The following is a 19,077-nucleotide window of genomic DNA, read 5'->3' on the forward strand; positions in this document are numbered from 1 at the left end:
TGTCACTCTTTCCATTCATCTCTCCTGTCTCTTTTACTCTTTTCTCCTTTCCTTCAGCTACAGGAGCTGAGCAATGGGGCTTTTATTTTGAAAGGTGGTCAGCTAATTACGGCAAAAGAGGGAATAGTTAATTATCAGTCACTAGACTAGCGCTAACCCCAGAAGATACTGAAATGAAGCCACGATTCAATTAAAGTGCTCCACGGCGTCTGCCACTACACAGCCACAGAGTGAATTCCCCTCAGCTCAAGGGATTCACACACACATATACTTTTCTATCTGGTTGTTTAAAAAGATGAAGTTATTGACCTACGTACATCCAAGCATTAAAATTAAAGCTTTTTTTAATCTCTGTCTTAATTCATTGTTTGATTGGCATGACTGTTTGCTGTTCAATATTACCAAAGCATTTAATCAGTACGGGAACAACAATGCATGGTTTAAATCTCTCTCTCTCTCTCTGTCTCTCTCTCTTTCTGTGTCTGTCAGTATTCTGTTTGCAGACATTGAGGGTTTCACTAGTCTGGCGTCACAGTGCACTGCTCAGGAGCTGGTCATGACTTTAAACGAGCTGTTTGCCCGCTTTGACAAGCTGGCCTCGGTGAGCACAACTACTAACACATGTTCGAAAGATGCTTTCAACTGGATCATTGTTGCAGCATTATATGTTTGTTATGGTTACAAGACGAAGTCTAAAGTATATTTAATAAATTGTTGAGACTGCAAGATATTACTTATACATTACATTTACAGTTTTCATTTGAATGTTAATACATGTTTAATTTATACAAAATATAAAATACACTACCGTTCAAAAGTTTGGGGTCAGTAAGATTTCTTTTTTTGAAAGTGACTACATTTAGAGACGTTTATAATGTCACAAAAGATTTCTGTTTTTGAAACTTTCTAATAGTATAATAAAATAAAATGTTTCTTGAGCAGCAAATTATCATATTAGAATGATTTCTGAAGAGTCATGTGACACTGTAGACTGGAGTAATGATGCTGAAAATTCAGCTTTGGCATCACAGGAATAAATTACATTTTATACATTCAAAAGGTTATTTGACTTGTAACAATATTTCATAATATTACTGTATTACTGTTTATACTGTATTTTTGATCAAATAAATGGAGCCTCGGTGAGCATAAATAATCTTACCAACCCCAGTTTTAAACGATAATGTGTATATATCTAACTATAAAGGACTATTTTGATCAAAAGACAAAAACTGACAAACAAAAAAAATTAAAAAATTGTTTAATTATAAGGGTCAGTGAGAGGATGGAAAATGTCTATGCATGAAAAACTTATTTCAGTTTTTGATAAAAACAAAACAAAAAAAAACGTTATAACGTGGGAAAAATTTGTAATGTTGCAGTCAGTGGTGTTTATTTATTTATTTATTTATTTATTTATATTTTGGTGGATCTGCCAGGGGTTGACCAATGGGGCAAATGTGGGTGAACCCCTGTGAACCACTGGTAAATGAGGCACATAGTCCCTCAGGGTTGGGAGTCTGAGCTCCAGGCTGTGGGAATGAGGCTTCCCAGTGGGCATCCTCAGCATGGGCTCCACCACAGCGCAGAAGGGGTTTTGATAGCCCAGCGTGATGCAGGCATGGTGCAGAAAAACAGGCTCTGTGTCCTTCAAAAGAGCTGAGGTTGGAGCCCTGGTGGGTGTTGGTGGAAGAAATGTTGGAAAGACAGCAGCATTTCTAATGTATTGATCCTCAAACCCCAGCCACTTGAGCAGCCTGGCCTTCCTCCTTTTTCTTTATGAGTGAGTCATTGAATTGTTCACTCAAATGATTTGTTCAAAAACTCTTATTCATTCCGGAGCAAAACACCACTACTGTGTTGCTCTGCTTTGACTTTGTTTATTACCTGTTACTCGCTGTAATGGATATCCATTGTCATTAGCTGTGTCCCAATTCACAGGCTGCATCCTTCAAAGTCCGCAAAGTTCGAGAGTAATGAAGTTCATCCAGTAATGAAACAAGTATATTAGGGAGTCACTGAATCATTCATTGATCATTCATTAAAAAAAAGATTCATTCAAATGAATTAAACATTTTTAAATAGACTGCAGCAATCAATATTTTGTCAGAACTTATAGTAAATTACATGTTATTTTGTTTAGTCGTCTGTTCAGAATCGTAGAAGAATCGCAATCTCTATTTTAAACAAAAAAATTGTGATTCTCGTTTTATCCAGAATCTTGCAGCTCTAACCGAGAGTATAAACTATATAACATTGCATCTTAATAAGACACGTAAACATTTGAACCACTTTAAAGGTTTTTTTTTTTTTTTTTTTTACATGTGCATCATTTGATATTTGAGTAAGTTGAAACCCAGTACATACATTTAAAAGTGTAATTTCGCTCCAAAAAATCGCAGTTTTCACTTATGCACAATGAATCTTGGGATAAGCTAGGCTGTGAAGGATCCTCACGTTCCTTTCTTCGTGGCCCAAGAAACGAAGGACGCTTTTGTAGGCCGCAATTGGGACAGCCTTCGTCATGCCGCTGTGACGTATTTAGCCTTCGAATGCAGCCTTTGAAGGATGCAGCGTCTGAATTGGGACGCAGCTAGTATGTCACATGCACACACAAAAATCACACACACTCTCTCTGTATCACACACTAAGCAGAATGACTACCCTCTTTTTACACCTCAGCGTGAAGCTGCCATCTTCCCAGCTTGAACTTTCTAATTAACTTCTGTTCCCTCTTGTATGTGTGTGTGCAGGAGAACCATTGCTTACGGATCAAGATCCTGGGGGATTGTTACTACTGCGTGTCAGGCTTACCTGAGCCCAGAGCTGACCACGCTCACTGCTGTGTGGAAATGGGGGTGGACATGATCGAAGCCATTTCGTACGTCTCACTTAGCTGTCAGACAGTAACTTTCGGCTGACCGTTTTAATTTATTCCATCTGAACAGATAGTGTTCTGTGAATTTATTTAATGTTGAATATTAAATATTTTATGAGGAATTTTTGAAAAAAAAAAAAATTATGGTAATAAATATATTTTTATATTAAAGGGGCTATATGTAGAATTCAGAAACCCTTCTTATTATTGACACCCGCTGGCATTAAGTGAACTGCAGCCAGCAAATTATTGCTCACGCTCGCACTCATGCACACGTAATGTACAAGAGACTGACGTGAATAAATGTGTTGGGGATAACGTAACTTGAGTTATGTAATCAGATTACTTTTTCAAGTAACTAGTAATGCATTACTTTTTCAATTTACAACAAAATATCTTAGTTTTTCAAATAAGTAATCCAAGTTACTTTTTCACATTTATTGACTAACAGCTCTCCTGTCTCCATGTTGAGAGAAACAAAGTGCAGAGGTGTTGTGTGCGCTGTGTGAACATGATGGTTATTGTAGTTCTAGACTAACGTGAACATGCATTTACTCATCTCACTTGCACGAAAACATTCAGTATTCCTCAAAATGAATAAAAACAGTGAAATGCAAACTTTGAATTTTATGCAAACCTATAATAATTAAATATATTACACAAATATACTTTATGTATTTAATCTCACTTTATTAACCGATGTCTTTACTGCTGACCTTCAATGATCTAATTCAACCATACCAATAAGCAAAAATGATTTTAGATTAGATTTAAAAATAAGAGTGAACTTCCTTCTCCTGTATCCTATTCTTCTTTAATCCAGAATAGCAGCACAGCTGAAAGGTTTGTTTGAGCTGCGCCCTCTACTGTACAGGTGTAAATATACGTTTCCTTCAGCCTGAGGCTTATTCAGTTCACTTTTGGTGTGAAAGGGTCTTTACATTTGCCAAAAATAGAACTTTTTTTGTTGTTATTAAAAAACAAACAAGCAAGCCCAGCCCAGGTGAGAAAAAGTAACGCAAAAGTAATGTAACATTACTTTTCATAAAAAAGTAACTAACGCAATTAGTTACTTTTAATGTAATATTGCAAAATATAATTCAAAATATTATTAAATACTATAATAGTATATAAATAATACTAAAACAACACTAATTGCAGCATGTGGTTTATTGATAACATGTTTATGTTTGGGTCACAGATTGGTGCGAGAGGTCACGGGGGTCAATGTAAACATGCGGGTCGGGATCCACAGTGGTCGCGTGCACTGTGGAGTTCTTGGATTGAGAAAGTGGCAATTCGACGTGTGGTCCAACGACGTCACGCTGGCCAACCACATGGAGGCTGGAGGCAAAGCCGGGTGAGAGTTTATGACAGACCACAGATAAACACATCATACATGTACATACAGCTATACAAAACACTGGACAGACTGTTTAGTAACTGCAAAATTAATGTTCCTCAGGAGGATCCACATCACTAAAGCTACTCTGCAGTACCTGAATGGAGACTATGAGGTGGAACCAGGTTTTGGAGGGGAGAGAAACGCCTATTTGAAAGAGAACAGCATTGAGACCTTCCTAGTGTTGGGCTGCAGTCAGAAGCGGGTCAGACACGTCATTACATTTTAACTCTTTCCCCGCCAGTGTTTTTTTTTTTTTTTTTTTTTTTTAAAGTTGCCAGCCACCGTCAGCGTTTTTTTGATAATTTTCACAAAAATTTAATGGATTTAATTAGCATTTTCAGGCCCCCAAAATGCCGTTGTCATGTCAATTAACAGCCAAAACACATAAAAAGTTTTCTGTTTTTAGTTGAAAACATTCTTTTATTGTTTTATTTTTTATCTATTTAGACAAAAAATGTACAGAACTTTAATACTGGTTAACATTTATCGGTTGTCTGCCATTTTGGTTATCTGTCAAAACATGAAAATCATTGTAATATTGGTTCATCCCTAATTTTCATTCATCTTTTTATTCAAGAATTTTGACCACCATACTTTTGCTTTGCCTGTTTCAGAAAGAGGAGAAGGCCATGATGGCTAAGATGCAGCGCACGCGGACGAACTCTAACGAGGGTCTGGTACCGCGATGGGTGCCTGACAGATCCTTCTCCAGGACTAAAGACTCCAAAGTCTTCAGACAGATGGTGAGACCCCACTTGACCTGTCGCTCAATCTGTCACCCACTCCCTATGGCACTCGCATGATCTCTCTCTCGTCTTCCTTTAGCCGTTTTCTACCTTAACGTTGTTCTTTCTGTCCTCCTATATTACTCTCAGATCTTTCTAATCTTTTCTGGGTAACATTTGTTCCTTCTCTTCACTCAGGGCATTGATGAACAATCCAGCAAAGACAAGTGAGTGTTTTTTCTTGTCTTTTTGAGAATAAATGCATTTGGGGGGGAAAAGAACGCAAAACTGAACATGTGTTTTTCTAACTGTTCTTCTGCTCACGAACACAGCCGTGGGGCTCAGGAGGCGCTGAACCCAGAGGACGAAGTGGATGAGTTTTTGGGCCGTGCCATTGATGCTCGCAGTATTGACCAGCTCCGCAAAGACCACGTGAAGAAGTTCCTGCTCACCTTCCAAACCTCCAGCTTGGAGAAAAAGGTCAGACTCAAAGACACTGGCTGAGTTCCAGCTTCCCGTCCAGATCTCCCCACCCTTTCCAGTTTAATTTAGTAGTGCTGTTCGTCTAGCAGACTAACAGGATGGATGAGCTCATGCAAGATCAGATGTCCTCCAATTTCCTGTTTGGTATTTAAGAAGGAGAAAACTAGGAGACTGAATTCTTTGGAGTTGTTCAGAGTGGTTTTTAGCATGTCATGTGGTTAAGGGCCGTTCACAACAAGGACGATAACTGTAACAACGATAAAGATATAAATCTAAAAATCGTTCCTAATATAAAAGAATTGCAAAGTCCTGCTATAATGATAATGACACAAAGGAACAATATTGTTGGAATCACTTTTCCAACTGATGAACGATAAAAACATTGACAGCCAGTCAGAATCTATTCTGCTTTAAAGAGCTTGAGCATTTAAAGTGGCAGACGACAAAACTGCAGTGTGCTTATTATAAACAGAACAATATCATTTGCTGGTTTGGATGCTAATGTAGTTATCATTGTAGTGTTCTATATTGTTATAGTTTGTGGTGTACGCAGCATTAATATTTGACACAGATTGGTAAGTCAACATGTTTTGATGATATTTTATTTTCTTGTCTTGTTTCTTAGTATTCTAAGAAGGTAGATGATCGTTTCGGCGGTTATGTGGCCTGTACGCTGCTGGTCTTCTGTTTCATCTCCTTTATCCAGATCGTCATATTCCCTCAGTGAGTGATCAACACACACACACACGTTTATTTAGCTATCTAAATGAGGACATTCCATACACTTCTATTGTTTTATGTACAGAAATACTATAACCTAACCCTAACCCACACCCTACAGATGCAGTCACATTTTCCGTTGCTCAGCGAAAAGTCGTGGACAAATCCATTCATCCAAAAAAATCAGTGCAATCTAAAGTTTTGCACGAGGGCAAAAAATTTCCCAATGCAGATTCTGTTCATGTTCATGTTGGTCATGCTATTTTGTCATGTTGACCAACAGCTGCTTGGTTTGAAAGTGACATCTGTGTGAGCAGTGCTTCATACATTGCTACGCTATTGACAGTCCACTCGTTAAAGGGACAGTTCACCCAAAAATGATTGATTCACCCTCAAGCCATTCTAAGTATATATGACTATCTTCTTTCAGACAAACACAATCTGAGATATATTTACAAATATCCTTGCTCTAACAAGCTATATAATTGTAATGAATGGTGCTCACGATTTTGAAGCCCAAAAAATGTGCATTCATCCATCATAAAAGTAATCCATACGGCTCCAGGGGGTTAATAAAGGCCTTCTGAAGTAAAGCGATGGGTTTGTAAGAAAAATATCCATATTTATAACTTTATTAACTATAATAACTAGCTTCCAGAAAATGGCCGTACGCATCAAGTTATGGCGGAAGTGTAACCCCTGACATGACGTATGACGCAGGATGTAGGAGTAGCGTAAGCTTAGATGCCTCTTGCTGTTCAAACAAATAGGGCTGGGCAACAAACTCAAGCTCCTTTTCTCTTATATCGAAATTTCTCGTTTTAGACTTCTAATTCATGACTGTTGTTTTGTTTTGCTCTATGATCTGCGCATCCGTGTTCGTCAATACGTCATACACCACATCAGAGGTTATGCTTCCGCTGTAACTCAATCCAGCCATTTGCTGGAAGCTACTTATTATAGTTTATAAAGTTTTAAATATGTATATTTTTCTTACAAAAACCCAGCACCTTGCTTCAGAAGGCATTTATTAACCCCCTGGAGCTGTATGGATTACTTTTATGATGGATGGATGCACTTTTATGGACTTCAAAATCATGAGCCCCATTCACTACCATTATAAAGCTGGGAAGAGCCAGAATATTTTTAAATACGTCTCAGATTGTGTTCGTCTGAAAGAAGACAGTTATTTACACCTAGGATGGCTTGAGGGTGAGTAATTCATGGGATCATCTTCATTTTTGGGTGAACTATCCCTTTAAGGGGTTACTGGGAAATCATGATAATTGTGACTCAAACCTTTTTCTCCATATCAAAATCCCAGATGGCCAGACAGTGATTCATCTTTTATGAATTGTTAAAATATTGGTGCCCAGGACGGCGTGAGCCCAGAGACTGTAGTATATACATCAGTCCATTTATACAAGCTTAAATGTGTAATATGAATAAATAGTGCTCATAAATGGATGTTGAGACAGGATTCTCACTTGAAACTTGGAGTTTTTGACCCGCAAATGGTATTCTTTACTTCAAGACTTCAAGACAAGCGGATTCGATGAAATGTCGCGAATGTGACCCTAACATTTGTACATTTTTTCTACATTTTTACAATTTAAAAACTTGATTTACTTTATACTGTTTTTACAAATGAGGACGTCCCCAAACTGAGGTTTTGTCTGGTTTATCTTACTTCTGGCTACATATTTGTCCTCAAAATATGGTTAAGTAGTCTGAAACATGATACTGAAACCTCCTTTGTGTTCTGCAGTACTCTGGTCATGCTGGGAATTTACATCAGTATCTTCATCATTCTCGCCAACATCCTCTTCATCTGTGCCATTTACTCCTGCGTGAAGGTAAGCAGTCTACTTACGCTGCTTTTCATTCTCTTGCGTTTTACAAATGTGTACAATTGGCCTGTATCTCTCTGTCTCGCAGCTCTTCCCCGCTGCCATGCAGACTGTTTCCAAGAAGATTGTTCAGTCTCGCACCAACAGCACACTGGTGGGAGTTTTCACCATCATCCTCGTCTTCATCTCTGCCTTTGTCAATATGGTACGCAGAGCTGCCAAATCACTTCGCACACAAGAGTAGTGTTTCTAACACTTCAGCTAACAATCTTATTTCTTCCAAAGAGACCGTATGATCACTTAAAAGAACAATTCTGTCACCATTTACTCACCCTCGTGTTGTTCCAAAACACGTAGAGCTTTCTGAATGTCCAGAATGTTGTTATCCGTAAAATAAAAATAAATGATAACCAGGGTTGTCAAGCTCCAAAAATGGCAGAAAAGCATTAGAAAAGTAGTGCAGTGAGCTTGTATCTACATAATGATTGTATATTTTGGAGCCTGAGTGTGTTTTTTGTTCGCCACAGTTTTCCTGTGACACACAGAAGCTGGTGGACTGTGTAGCAGAGCAGTTTAACTGGTCGTCGTCAGAGATGGTGACTCCCTGTGTCATTCACAACTTGTCTCGCTCTGCAGCCGACGGCCTGGATATCTGTCCCAGCAACACTCCCTCCTGCCCCTTCCCTGAGGTAAAAAGAGTGTATAATCACACCAAGATCGAAAAACTGACACATTACAGATTCCGTGTTGACTTTAGGTTGTACTCAAGCGTCCTTATATTTACCTGAGGTTCTGTTTCAGTATTTCAGCTACAGTGTGCTCCTGACTCTGCTGGCCTGCTCAGTGTTCCTGCAGATCAGCAGTATAGGGAAGTTGGCTTTAATGCTGCTCATCCAGCTCACTTTCCTGCTGCTTGTGGAGTGGCCAGAGGTGGCGCTGTTTGACAATGCAGACCTCTTTGTTACTGCCAATGCCCTGTAAGTACCACTGCCAGCCACTAGAGGGTGACAGTATAGCTCAATCTCAACAGAGGGAAGTAGCTTTGTAGTAGGGATGTGGACATGAAACCTCTTAAATCTTTGAAGCTTTTCTCTGATTGGTTTTGGGAAAAGATTTGAAGCATCAAGAGTGTCGAAAACAGTGCCATCTTGTGACAGGTCAAATTTATAGCAGCCATAAACCCGGTAACCCCATAAACACTAGTTTGTAGTGGCTTTATGTTCAGATGATAATAGAGTGCTGCAGGCATGACGTATTTTTGTAGGCCAAAACCCGGAAAAGAGTTTTAGCACTTCCTGTTCCATCGCCCCAGGTCAGTGGGTTTTTTGAATGGGATTTTGGTTAAATGGTCTAATTCTACGACATAAAACACACCAGTAATACCCCACTCATGATTTTTTTAAAAACTTTTATGCGTCTTGAAAAAGGCGATTGCTAACAACTTGCTAAATGGGAATATAGAATTTGTTGGGGACATTAAATGTCATCGCATCGAATAGGTAAACTCATCTACGCACTAGTCTGCTTTCACAGCCTCGTTGTGTTTATAATCGTGCTCTTTTCAAACTATTCAAACTCACACTTTCAGGGAAAATGATTTTTAATAAAGAATGAAAGAGTTGTTTGAAGCGCAATGGTGGTGACGTTGAGTGACCACGGTGTAGTTCGTTTAGCTTACGTTTAGCTTTTTATTTTTGGCGATTGTATTTCGGCTTCAAAATTCATAAATGTTGTGTTCATTTGTGAAAATTATCTCGATGGACAAAACGTACAAGTCTCATAAACTTTTGTTGATCCCAGAGCTTATTTTTTTTGCAATAATCCAAAAGCCAGAGGAAAAATCCTATTGGGTTTTTTGGGGAACCAGTGTGATGCTAACTTCAGTGGTTGGCCTACAAAAATACATCATCCCACCTTTGAGCCTTAACTTGATCTGACCTGCGGTCTGCTAATTGTGATTAGATTGAATAGTACTGTATAATAACATTGAATTATATTCATTTACTAATAAAAGTATTAAATACTGTGACTTGTGGTTTGTTACTTTAGCATTATTTAAATTAAAGTATTTAGATATATTTTTAATTTGATTTATTTTTTCAGTTTTAGTAATTTCAGCTTTTGTAATTTTATTATTAGTTTTTGTTTAAAGGGGTGGTTGACATCTGCAACATCTGTTGGTGCCCAAGTTACGATGCTCAAAGTTCAATGCAAAGGGAGATATTTTCTTTTAAAGTTTAAGGACTACAACAAACACTGTTACTGACAATCCTCATTTTGGCTGCGTGAGATTCTCCAGCTTTGTTGTTGTTGAGCAACTGAAGCGCGAGCTGTTAAAGCTCCACCCTCTTCTGGAAAGGGGTTCGGGAGCAGCAGCTCATTTGCATTTAAAGGAACACACACAAAAACGCCGTGTTTTTGCTCAAACCCAAATAGGGGTAAATTTGACAAGCTATAATAAATGATCTGTGGAGTATTTTGAGCTGAAACTTCACAGACACATTCTGGGGACACCAGAGACTTATATTACATCTTGTAAAAGGGGCATTATAGGTCCCCTTAATATTTAGCTTTAATTTACTTTATTTCATCCTTATTTTAGTTCATGAAAATGATTTTAATAGTTGCGGTTTTAGTTAAAAATAACCACAGTGGTTTGCAATAGTAATTATAAAATGAACACTTTTTGTTCCCCCCAATACTGAAAATGTGGTTACTATATTTCTGATTTGAATATTCAGTTTGTGTATTTGTGTTAAAAATAAATGCTGTAAGATTTAATAATTCTTGCGATGTGTACTTTTTGCACTGCATATTTAAACAAGTGTTCTTGCTGTTTTTTTTGTTTGTTTGTGTGTTTGTTTTTTTCTAGAGTTTTCAATGAAACTCTGCAATGGTGAGACAAATTTATCTCTTATGCTTTCTATTATTCATATATGATAATTTATTGTTTTTACAAGTGTAGAAATGTTTAATCTTGATGGTTTTTCCACAGGTCCAATTTCAATACAACTACTGAACAGTGGTATGTCTTAATAGATTTCTTTTTTATTATTATTATTGAGTTTTGAATTATTTGAATTGCTTTTAATGTTTACCTGGCTGGAGACACTAATCTTTGTTGTGGTTGTGTGTGCTGTATTCTGTTACATCCATGCTGTGATGTAAATAATTGATCCTGTGGCTGACCTGATCTCTCTTGTTGCAGTACTTTCAGGGTGACTAAAGTGTCCCTAAAGGTCATGACCCCAGTGATCCTCACTGTATTTGTACTAGCACTGTACCTACATGCCCAGCAAGTGGAGTCAACAGCTCGTCTAGACTTCCTTTGGAAACTTCAGGTCAGGTTTGAACCACTTTGATAGACCAGCTTTTTGTTGCTGTTTTCTTGATTCACTAAGATGCAAAGTAACGTGACGATAAATAATTTGTTCATAAAATACATTGAGAATTTGATAGCTTCAAAATTTGAAATATGCAATTCGTCTGTTCCTCCACAGGCCACAGAAGAGAAGGAGGAGATGGAGGAACTTCAAGCCTACAACCGTCGGCTTCTCCACAACATCTTGCCCAAAGATGTGGCTGCCCATTTTCTAGCTAGAGAGAGGAGGAATGACGAGCTGTACTACCAGTCGTGTGAGTGCGTGGCTGTCATGTTCGCCTCCATCAGCAACTTTTCCGAGTTCTACGTGGAGCTGGAGGCCAACAACGAGGGAGTGGAGTGTCTGAGGCTCCTCAATGAGATCATCGCTGACTTTGATGAGGTTAGAAGGCTTGACATTGGTGTTTGAAGGGTATGAGGGAATCTTCAATTATGAAACCAATCTGTGTGACGACTATGAAAGCATCTATTTTGGCTATTTTGGGCTGGGTGATAAACTATATGTGACTCTGGACAACAAAATCAGTCATAAGGGTCTTTTTTTTTTTTTTAAATTGAGATTTATACATCATCTGAAAGCTGAATAAATAAGCTTTGTTAGGACAGGACAATATTTGGCCGAGATACAACTATTTGAAAATCTGAGGGTGCAAAAAAATCTAAATATTGAGAAAATCGCCTTTAAAGTTGTCCAAACGAAGTCCTTAGCAATGCATATCCACCCACAAAAATAATTTTTTGATATATTTACGGTAGGAAATTTACAAAATATCTTCATGGAACATGATCTTTACTTAATATCCTAATGATTTTTGGAATAAAAGAAAAATCGATAATTTTGACCCATACAATGTATTGTTGGCTATTGCTACAAATATACCCGTGCAACTTATGACTGGTTTCCTGGTCCATATAATATTGAGATTGCTATAAAATTTACGTTGATAAGCTCTGGACATTTTTACTCGATATGGATTAATCTAACAGCCTATCACAGAAGAAATTATGCGCCAACACCTAGTCAGTGTCGCTAATAAGTGATTTCTGCGCGTCTCTATGTGAATGAACGGCGTGGTTTAATCTGATACACAAACTGACTGAACGATTTTTGAAAATAATCTAATTGCGATTATTTTTTACCAATATTGCGTTTTTTAATATGCGATTATTTTTTTAAGCTTTTTTTTTATCTTCTGTATTATTCAACAAAGACAAGCAATAAGTCATTGTAGGAGTGGGAATCTTTAGGCACCTCATGATTCGATTCCGATTCTGGGAGTCACAGTCCGATTCCAAAACAATTCTTGATCTTTTTTTCTCATTGATTAGTCTTATTAATAAAACTTTATTATTTAATTACATATGCAAAGTATAAGTATTTTTTAAAATAATTACACATTAAAAAATTTAATTAAAACAATTGCATGTTAAGAATTTTAAATAAACTAATATACTGTAAGACAGGGTTTAGATTAAGTCAGTATTAGGCCCTATTAGGACATCTAAGTAGGTTTTTTAAACGTGCTTTAGAAAAAAACAATAATGCTGTGCATCTTGAGACAAAACAATGGCACCGATATATTTTAAGACATGTCAGTGCAAGCTGCTTTCAGTTAAGACAGCTCAAACATTTATTTTAGTGTGGGAATAGGCTTGCCTTGTCTGTGAAACCAGGAGAAAAGCTAGTAAATAATAAAGAGGGGGGGAAAAAACATATTACAAGCAATAAACAAAGAGTGCTTTCAGTATTTAAGAATATCTGAATATCTGAACATAACTATATAACTAAGGCAGCGTTCGTAGAGCATTTGTAAAGAAAATATCGGCGGGCGAGACGACACACTGCAAGCATCAGCAAAGCACGCATTTCTCACAGCGCATCCTTCCTGTGCAATGAAGCGCGCGAATGTCCTTGTAATTCGCTTCAAGCAAGCAGAATAAGTTTCTAAAGCATAAGCAGCGCTATCGCGCATCTGTGGTTAAAAACTAAGCTCAGAATCGTTAGAGAGAGAATCTTTTCTCCCATCTCTATTGTATAGTATGACCAACACAATATTAGATAGATTAAACATGAACTGTGCTTTCCTGTAGGCTAGGCATATGCGAAGCGTGCCAAGTTGACTGCTTGACTCTCGCTTGTCACATAGCGAGCGTGTAATCGCAGCCTTTGCGGTTAAAAAGTCTGTTTTGTCATATCGCGATATTATAGCAAATACTTATAGCAAATACGATTAATCATTCAGCCCTAACACTCAATGTTTTCACCGTCTGCCGTCTCAATATATGAGGACATGAACACATGAACTTCATGTCCAGAGCGGTTTTGAGAGTCATTTCACAAGACGTCTCTTACACTCGCTAAGGCCTGAAATACAGTAAGAACAGTAATTTTGTGAAAAAATATTACAATTTATGTAATTCCTGTGATCAAAGCTGAATTTTCAACATCATTACTCGTCTTCAGTGTCACATGATCCTCCAGAAATCATCTAATATGTTGATTTGCTGCTCAAGAAACATTTCTTACTATCATCAATGTTGAAAAAAGTTGTACCGCTTAATATTTTTGTGAAAACCATGATACATTTTTTTCAGGATTCTTCGATGAATAGAAAGTAAAAAAAAAAAAAAAAAAAAGCATTTATTCAAAATAGAAATCTTTTGTTACATTATAAATGTCTTAACTGTCACTTCTTTTGATTAGTTTAATTCATCCTTGCTGAATAAAAGCTTTAATTTCTTTCAAAACAAAATCTTACTGACCCCACATTTGTGGAAGGTAGTGTATATTGATGAAAACCCCTCTCGCTATTACAGATCATCAGTGAGGAGAAATACAGGCAGCTGGAGAAAATAAAGACCATTGGCAGCACCTACATGGCGGCATCCGGCCTTAACGACTCCACCTATGACAAGGAAGGCCGCTCGCATATAACCGCTCTGGCTGACTATGCCATGCACCTCCGCGAACAGATGAAATACATCAATGAGCATTCTTTCAACAACTTCCAGATGAAGATCGGTATGTGTCAAAACCTACAGTGTCACATAGAAATCCATTGTTTACTGATTATTTATTAGAAACATTTGAAAATGTTTGGTTTGCCAAATCAAAGCCATGTGGTACAACTAAGTCTCTTTATAATCGTAGTTCAGGTTGTAAAATGTCATGTGGTGCTACTTTCCACAAATAAAATAGTATTTTTAAATTAATTATTCATGATCTTAGTAAAAAAAAAAACTTTATTTAAGTTTTTTAATGATTAAAGGCACACTATGTAGTTTTTGCTTCTAGAGGTCGCTTATTCAAAACAAAGGCGTAGCTTGATGACACCTTGATTTTCATGGGAGGTGTCGTCTTCATATCTACATCTGGTGGAAAAGAATCCTACGAGACTCGGGCAGAAATTATATTCATGGATGAGCTAATGTATTAAAGATTTATTAACATTACTGTAGTATAAATCAGGGTGAACGAGGTCGCTGGAGCGATTGCTAATGAGAGACAAGCGCGACACACGTCTCGAGAGCAGTGGAGCTTTTATTATGCCGCAGTCGCCACTTCCGCTTCTTCCGGTCATGTGTATGTGGGGTAACGCAGCGCTGTTTTATCATATTAGATACATTTGAGTGTTGAAAGTTGTTAGAATGCTACTCTGTGAGTTAGAGTATGTTTTTAAGAGGTTGGCATATGCATGTGTGTGCAGGACTGAACATTGGGCCAGTGGTTGCAGGAGTTATTGGAGCCAGGAAGCCCCAGTATGATATCTGGGGAAACACAGTAAACGTGGCCAGTCGGATGGACAGTACAGGGGTCCCAGACCGCATTCAGGTAAACCTTTAAGCCTGTAGATGCACATAGTGTCATCGTCATCGTGAGTAAGTCACGTAGAAGTGATTTTTTGCTATTTTACTGGATGTTTTGCAGGTGACCACAGACCTGCACCAGGTGCTGGCCATTAAAGGTTACCAGCTGGAGTGTCGAGGACTCATAAAGGTGAAAGGCAAGGGTGAGATGACCACTTACTTCCTGAACGACCGACCTCCCAACAGTTAGCAGTGCACCAGAATTTCTTTGGATTCCCACAATTCCCCAGAGAGGAGGATTTCTCCAGGCACGCTGAAGACAAACAAGTAGCCATTGCCATCACTTGAAGAAAAAACAAACAACAAAAAAAGAAGGATTATTGAGAAAAAAAAGAAGAAAAAAAAGCAGACTCCAGACTGGAGAGTCGTGGCGGTCGTGGATATGGCTGTGCACCTTGAAGGACGATTGTTTTTAAGCCTCTTCCTCAGGCTGCTTGAAAGATGCAAAGTCTGTTTATTTAATAAAGGCCTTTATTTGCCGAAGAAAAACGCTGTACATAAGGCATTTTCTCCAGTTTTATTTTTGTGACATTTTTTTTTTTTCCTCTGTTATTTTTATTTCAGGAGAATATAAATACAGGTACTCATGTTTTGTTCGGAATTCCTTATTTATTTTGATCTTGATGTTTTGTGCAAAAAGTCCTTTATGGAAAAAGTGTGGAAAACAGATACACATTTATACCGTACATAAACATGTACGCCCGTATATTTGTGCGTGTACGAATACAGTATCTGTATAAATTAAGAAGAGAACTATTGACCAAAGACCAAAGTATTTAATAGAAAAGAAGTTGTCAAAACGTTTGCGGAAGTTTTGAATATTATGTAATGCTCTGACGTCCTCATCCCTCGATTTTCCTGTTTTTATGACGTTTTATCATTTAAAGTAAATCACACTGATTGACCAGCAATCTGGGTGACTGGCAGAGCGTTGTGCTCCGGATCATATGAAGGATCGAATGATTTAATTTAAAATCTTGCTTTTTTTTTCAGAATGACAAATTCTAGATGGAAAAGTGTGTGGAAAGCTGTGGAACAGTAGTTTTTTTTCTTTTTCTTTTAGGAAGTACGACCAGGTCTGGGCCTTTAACACGTCCTCAAGGAAGACTTCAGTTTAGTTTTGTGTGTTCCGTCAACCATTTCTTCTTTTTTCAAAGAAGTATTTTTGGTACAAAATGAAATAAAAGGAAAAAAAAGAGTTTTTCGGAGGCATCTGGGGAAAAGCCACGGCATTGGATACCACGGTACAAGACAGTTTATCGAGATCCAATTCATTCTAGAAGGACTTTTTTAAAAATGAAAGAAATATATCTATAAATTATGACTGAATACTGTGCTTTGTAATCTCGAAGGGGCATAACTCTTTTCACTGTGAGGTTTCTATGATACGACTAGCTGCTTTCTTGCCAAACTAAACAGCTCAAAAGCATGTCTGATTGTGGTATCTTCTCTACGATTTTTGTTTGTTTGATTCCCTTAAGTTTTAATGTTTGGGTATTTTGTATCACCTCTGTATCCTTTTTTATTCCTATTCTTGTTGTTCTTATTATGATTCCATTCCAGCTGAGGAAAGGGAACAAAGACCCGAACTGAGACGTTGAAGCAAGTTGGTACTAACTGATCAACTGCAGTCAGTGACGTATGAACAATATTCCCTCCACTGCTTTTTCTGCTTCATTGCAGTGAACATCTCTTTAAGGAAAAAGCCACATGGGAAAATACATCATTAAAACGTACACTTCAGATTCATTTAGATGTATAACACTGAACAGTACTAGCCAGCTAATTGCTAACATAGAACCGACTTCCGTACACCGCATGCGTGCAGTGTGAATCGCAGTACATTTGCCTTAATTGAAAGAACTTCAGTATATGATAACAGTGCCTCTTTAAATCACACTTTCTACGACCCAAACCGCGCAATTCACCTGGTGAACGCAACCCATTACCGCACCGTTCGTTAACTCAGCCACCTCTTTCAGCGTATTGACTTGCATGATGGCCAGAGCACTGTCTTTTTCCTGCTGTGTTCTTCACTCATTAAAAACTTGCTGTGATAGTAGCTTGGTCATTGCATGTCAGTTGATCACGTTCGTACCAAAGGCAGGGCGCCCCGTTGTTTTCCGTCCAGTATGTGCAATAAAAGCGTACACGAATAGAGATTCAGCGTGAGGGAAGGAAACAAGCAGGAGTTTATTTTAGTACTACTGACTCCCTCACTGGGGCCTCTGTCTAGATCAGGGCTGAACGACTCCTGATCGTCTCTTTATTTTCATTTACCTTTTCGTTTATTTGTTTCAATCTTGTTTTTTTTTTTTTTTTACTTTATTCGAAGGATTAGAAAAGGGACAAGCTTTTCAACTTTGCAAAGGAAAGTTGAGAAAAGACTCTTGAATATAGACAAACTTTTCCCCTCTAAAAATAAAAAATGTCTGTTTTATTTGTTTTTTTGTGATTGCCTTTTTATTTGTGGTTTTTGTTTAAATCCCTTTGTTTTGGTATATTTTAGTCATTATAAAGTGACCATAAACGATGCATTATTTTTAAAGAGTTTTAGTTGCTTCAAATTATTGATGGGCACATTGTAGATTTCACTAGTTTTATCATCATTATTGGGTGAAAAATGGGAAATCTAATTTTTAATTTGTTTGCAATTAATGATAGTGACTTCAGTATCCCTTTAGTAGCTTCAATAATCAACTTCAATGACTTCAATAATCAAACTAGTATCAACTAATTAATTTCATCTCAGAACTTTACCCGTAAATGGAGATGCCTTGCTCAGTAAATATTTCATGCATTTGGTGAGTTGAGCCATTTTGTAATTCAAATACCAGTGCTAAGGTAACTTAACATCTGATCCTAGATCAGTTATTTCATCCTGTTTTAGTCAGTTTCTGATATGAATTAAAAAAGAAACAAAACATTAAAGGGATAGTTCACCCAAAAAGGAAAATTCAGTCATCATTTACACACCCTCAGGTTGTTCTAAACCTATATAAATTTCTTTGTTCTGCTGAACACAAATGGTGCTTTTCCACTGCATGGTACGGTTTGGTATGGCTCGATATGGCTCACTTTTTGGCACTTTTCCACTGCACGGGACAGCTCGGTACAGAACGGGCCGAGCCGTGCCGCGCCGAGTAGTACCACACAGTGGAAAAGCACCAAAAGGAAGATATTTGGAAGAATGTCATTAACCAAACAGATGTTGCCCCCCATTGACTATGGGGGATGAGATCTGTTTGGTTTCTGACATTCTTCCAAATATCTTCCTTTTGTGTTCAGCAAAACAAAGACATTTATATAGATTTGGAACAACCTGAGATTGAGGAAATGATGACAGAATTTTCCTTTTTGGGTGAACTATCCCTTTAATGTTTTGTTTCTTTTTTAATTCGTATCAGAAACTGACTAAAATAGGATGAAATAACTGATCTAGGATCAGATGTTAAGTTACCTTAGCACTGGTATTTGAATTATCCCTTTAAGGGGTCTACAACAAACTATAAAGGGTTAGTTGATGTCGTTCCACACCTGTAAGACCTTCGTTCATCTTCGGACCACAAATTAAGATATTTTTGATAAAATCCGATGGCTCAGTAAGGCCTCCATTGACAGCAAGATAATTAACACTTTCAAATGCCCAGAAATCTACTAAAGACATATTTAAAACAGTTCATGTGACTACAGTGGTTCAACCTTAATGATATGAAGCGACGAGAATACTTTGTGTGCCAAAAAAACAAAATAGCGACTTTATTCAA

At 37.6% G+C, this 19,077-nt stretch overlaps 1 protein-coding gene across 2 annotated transcripts in view; it reads left to right on the forward strand.

Moving 5' to 3' along the window:
- The window catches only part of adcy6a (adenylate cyclase 6a), a 79,738-nt gene extending 61,988 nt beyond the window's left edge, over positions 1-17,750 (forward strand). For both annotated transcript variants that reach the window (XM_051879992.1, XM_051879993.1), the window contains 19 exons: positions 490-601; positions 2,754-2,881; positions 4,080-4,238; positions 4,344-4,485; positions 4,898-5,026; positions 5,207-5,235; positions 5,341-5,488; positions 6,117-6,214; positions 7,980-8,067; positions 8,150-8,266; positions 8,589-8,750; positions 8,863-9,038; positions 10,934-10,957; positions 11,057-11,086; positions 11,270-11,402; positions 11,562-11,825; positions 14,261-14,465; positions 15,151-15,275; positions 15,372-17,750. In XM_051879992.1, the coding sequence (XP_051735952.1) occupies positions 490-601; positions 2,754-2,881; positions 4,080-4,238; positions 4,344-4,485; positions 4,898-5,026; positions 5,207-5,235; positions 5,341-5,488; positions 6,117-6,214; positions 7,980-8,067; positions 8,150-8,266; positions 8,589-8,750; positions 8,863-9,038; positions 10,934-10,957; positions 11,057-11,086; positions 11,270-11,402; positions 11,562-11,825; positions 14,261-14,465; positions 15,151-15,275; positions 15,372-15,500 (2,398 nt within the window). In that variant the 3' untranslated portion in view covers positions 15,501-17,750. The remainder of the gene's footprint in view (positions 1-489; positions 602-2,753; positions 2,882-4,079; positions 4,239-4,343; positions 4,486-4,897; positions 5,027-5,206; positions 5,236-5,340; positions 5,489-6,116; positions 6,215-7,979; positions 8,068-8,149; positions 8,267-8,588; positions 8,751-8,862; positions 9,039-10,933; positions 10,958-11,056; positions 11,087-11,269; positions 11,403-11,561; positions 11,826-14,260; positions 14,466-15,150; positions 15,276-15,371) is intronic.
- Positions 17,751-19,077: the final 1,327 nt, after the last annotated feature.

Source organism: Ctenopharyngodon idella, chromosome 22, assembly GCF_019924925.1.
Source record: "Ctenopharyngodon idella isolate HZGC_01 chromosome 22, HZGC01, whole genome shotgun sequence".
NCBI classification, from domain to species: Eukaryota; Metazoa; Chordata; class Actinopteri; order Cypriniformes; family Xenocyprididae; genus Ctenopharyngodon; species Ctenopharyngodon idella.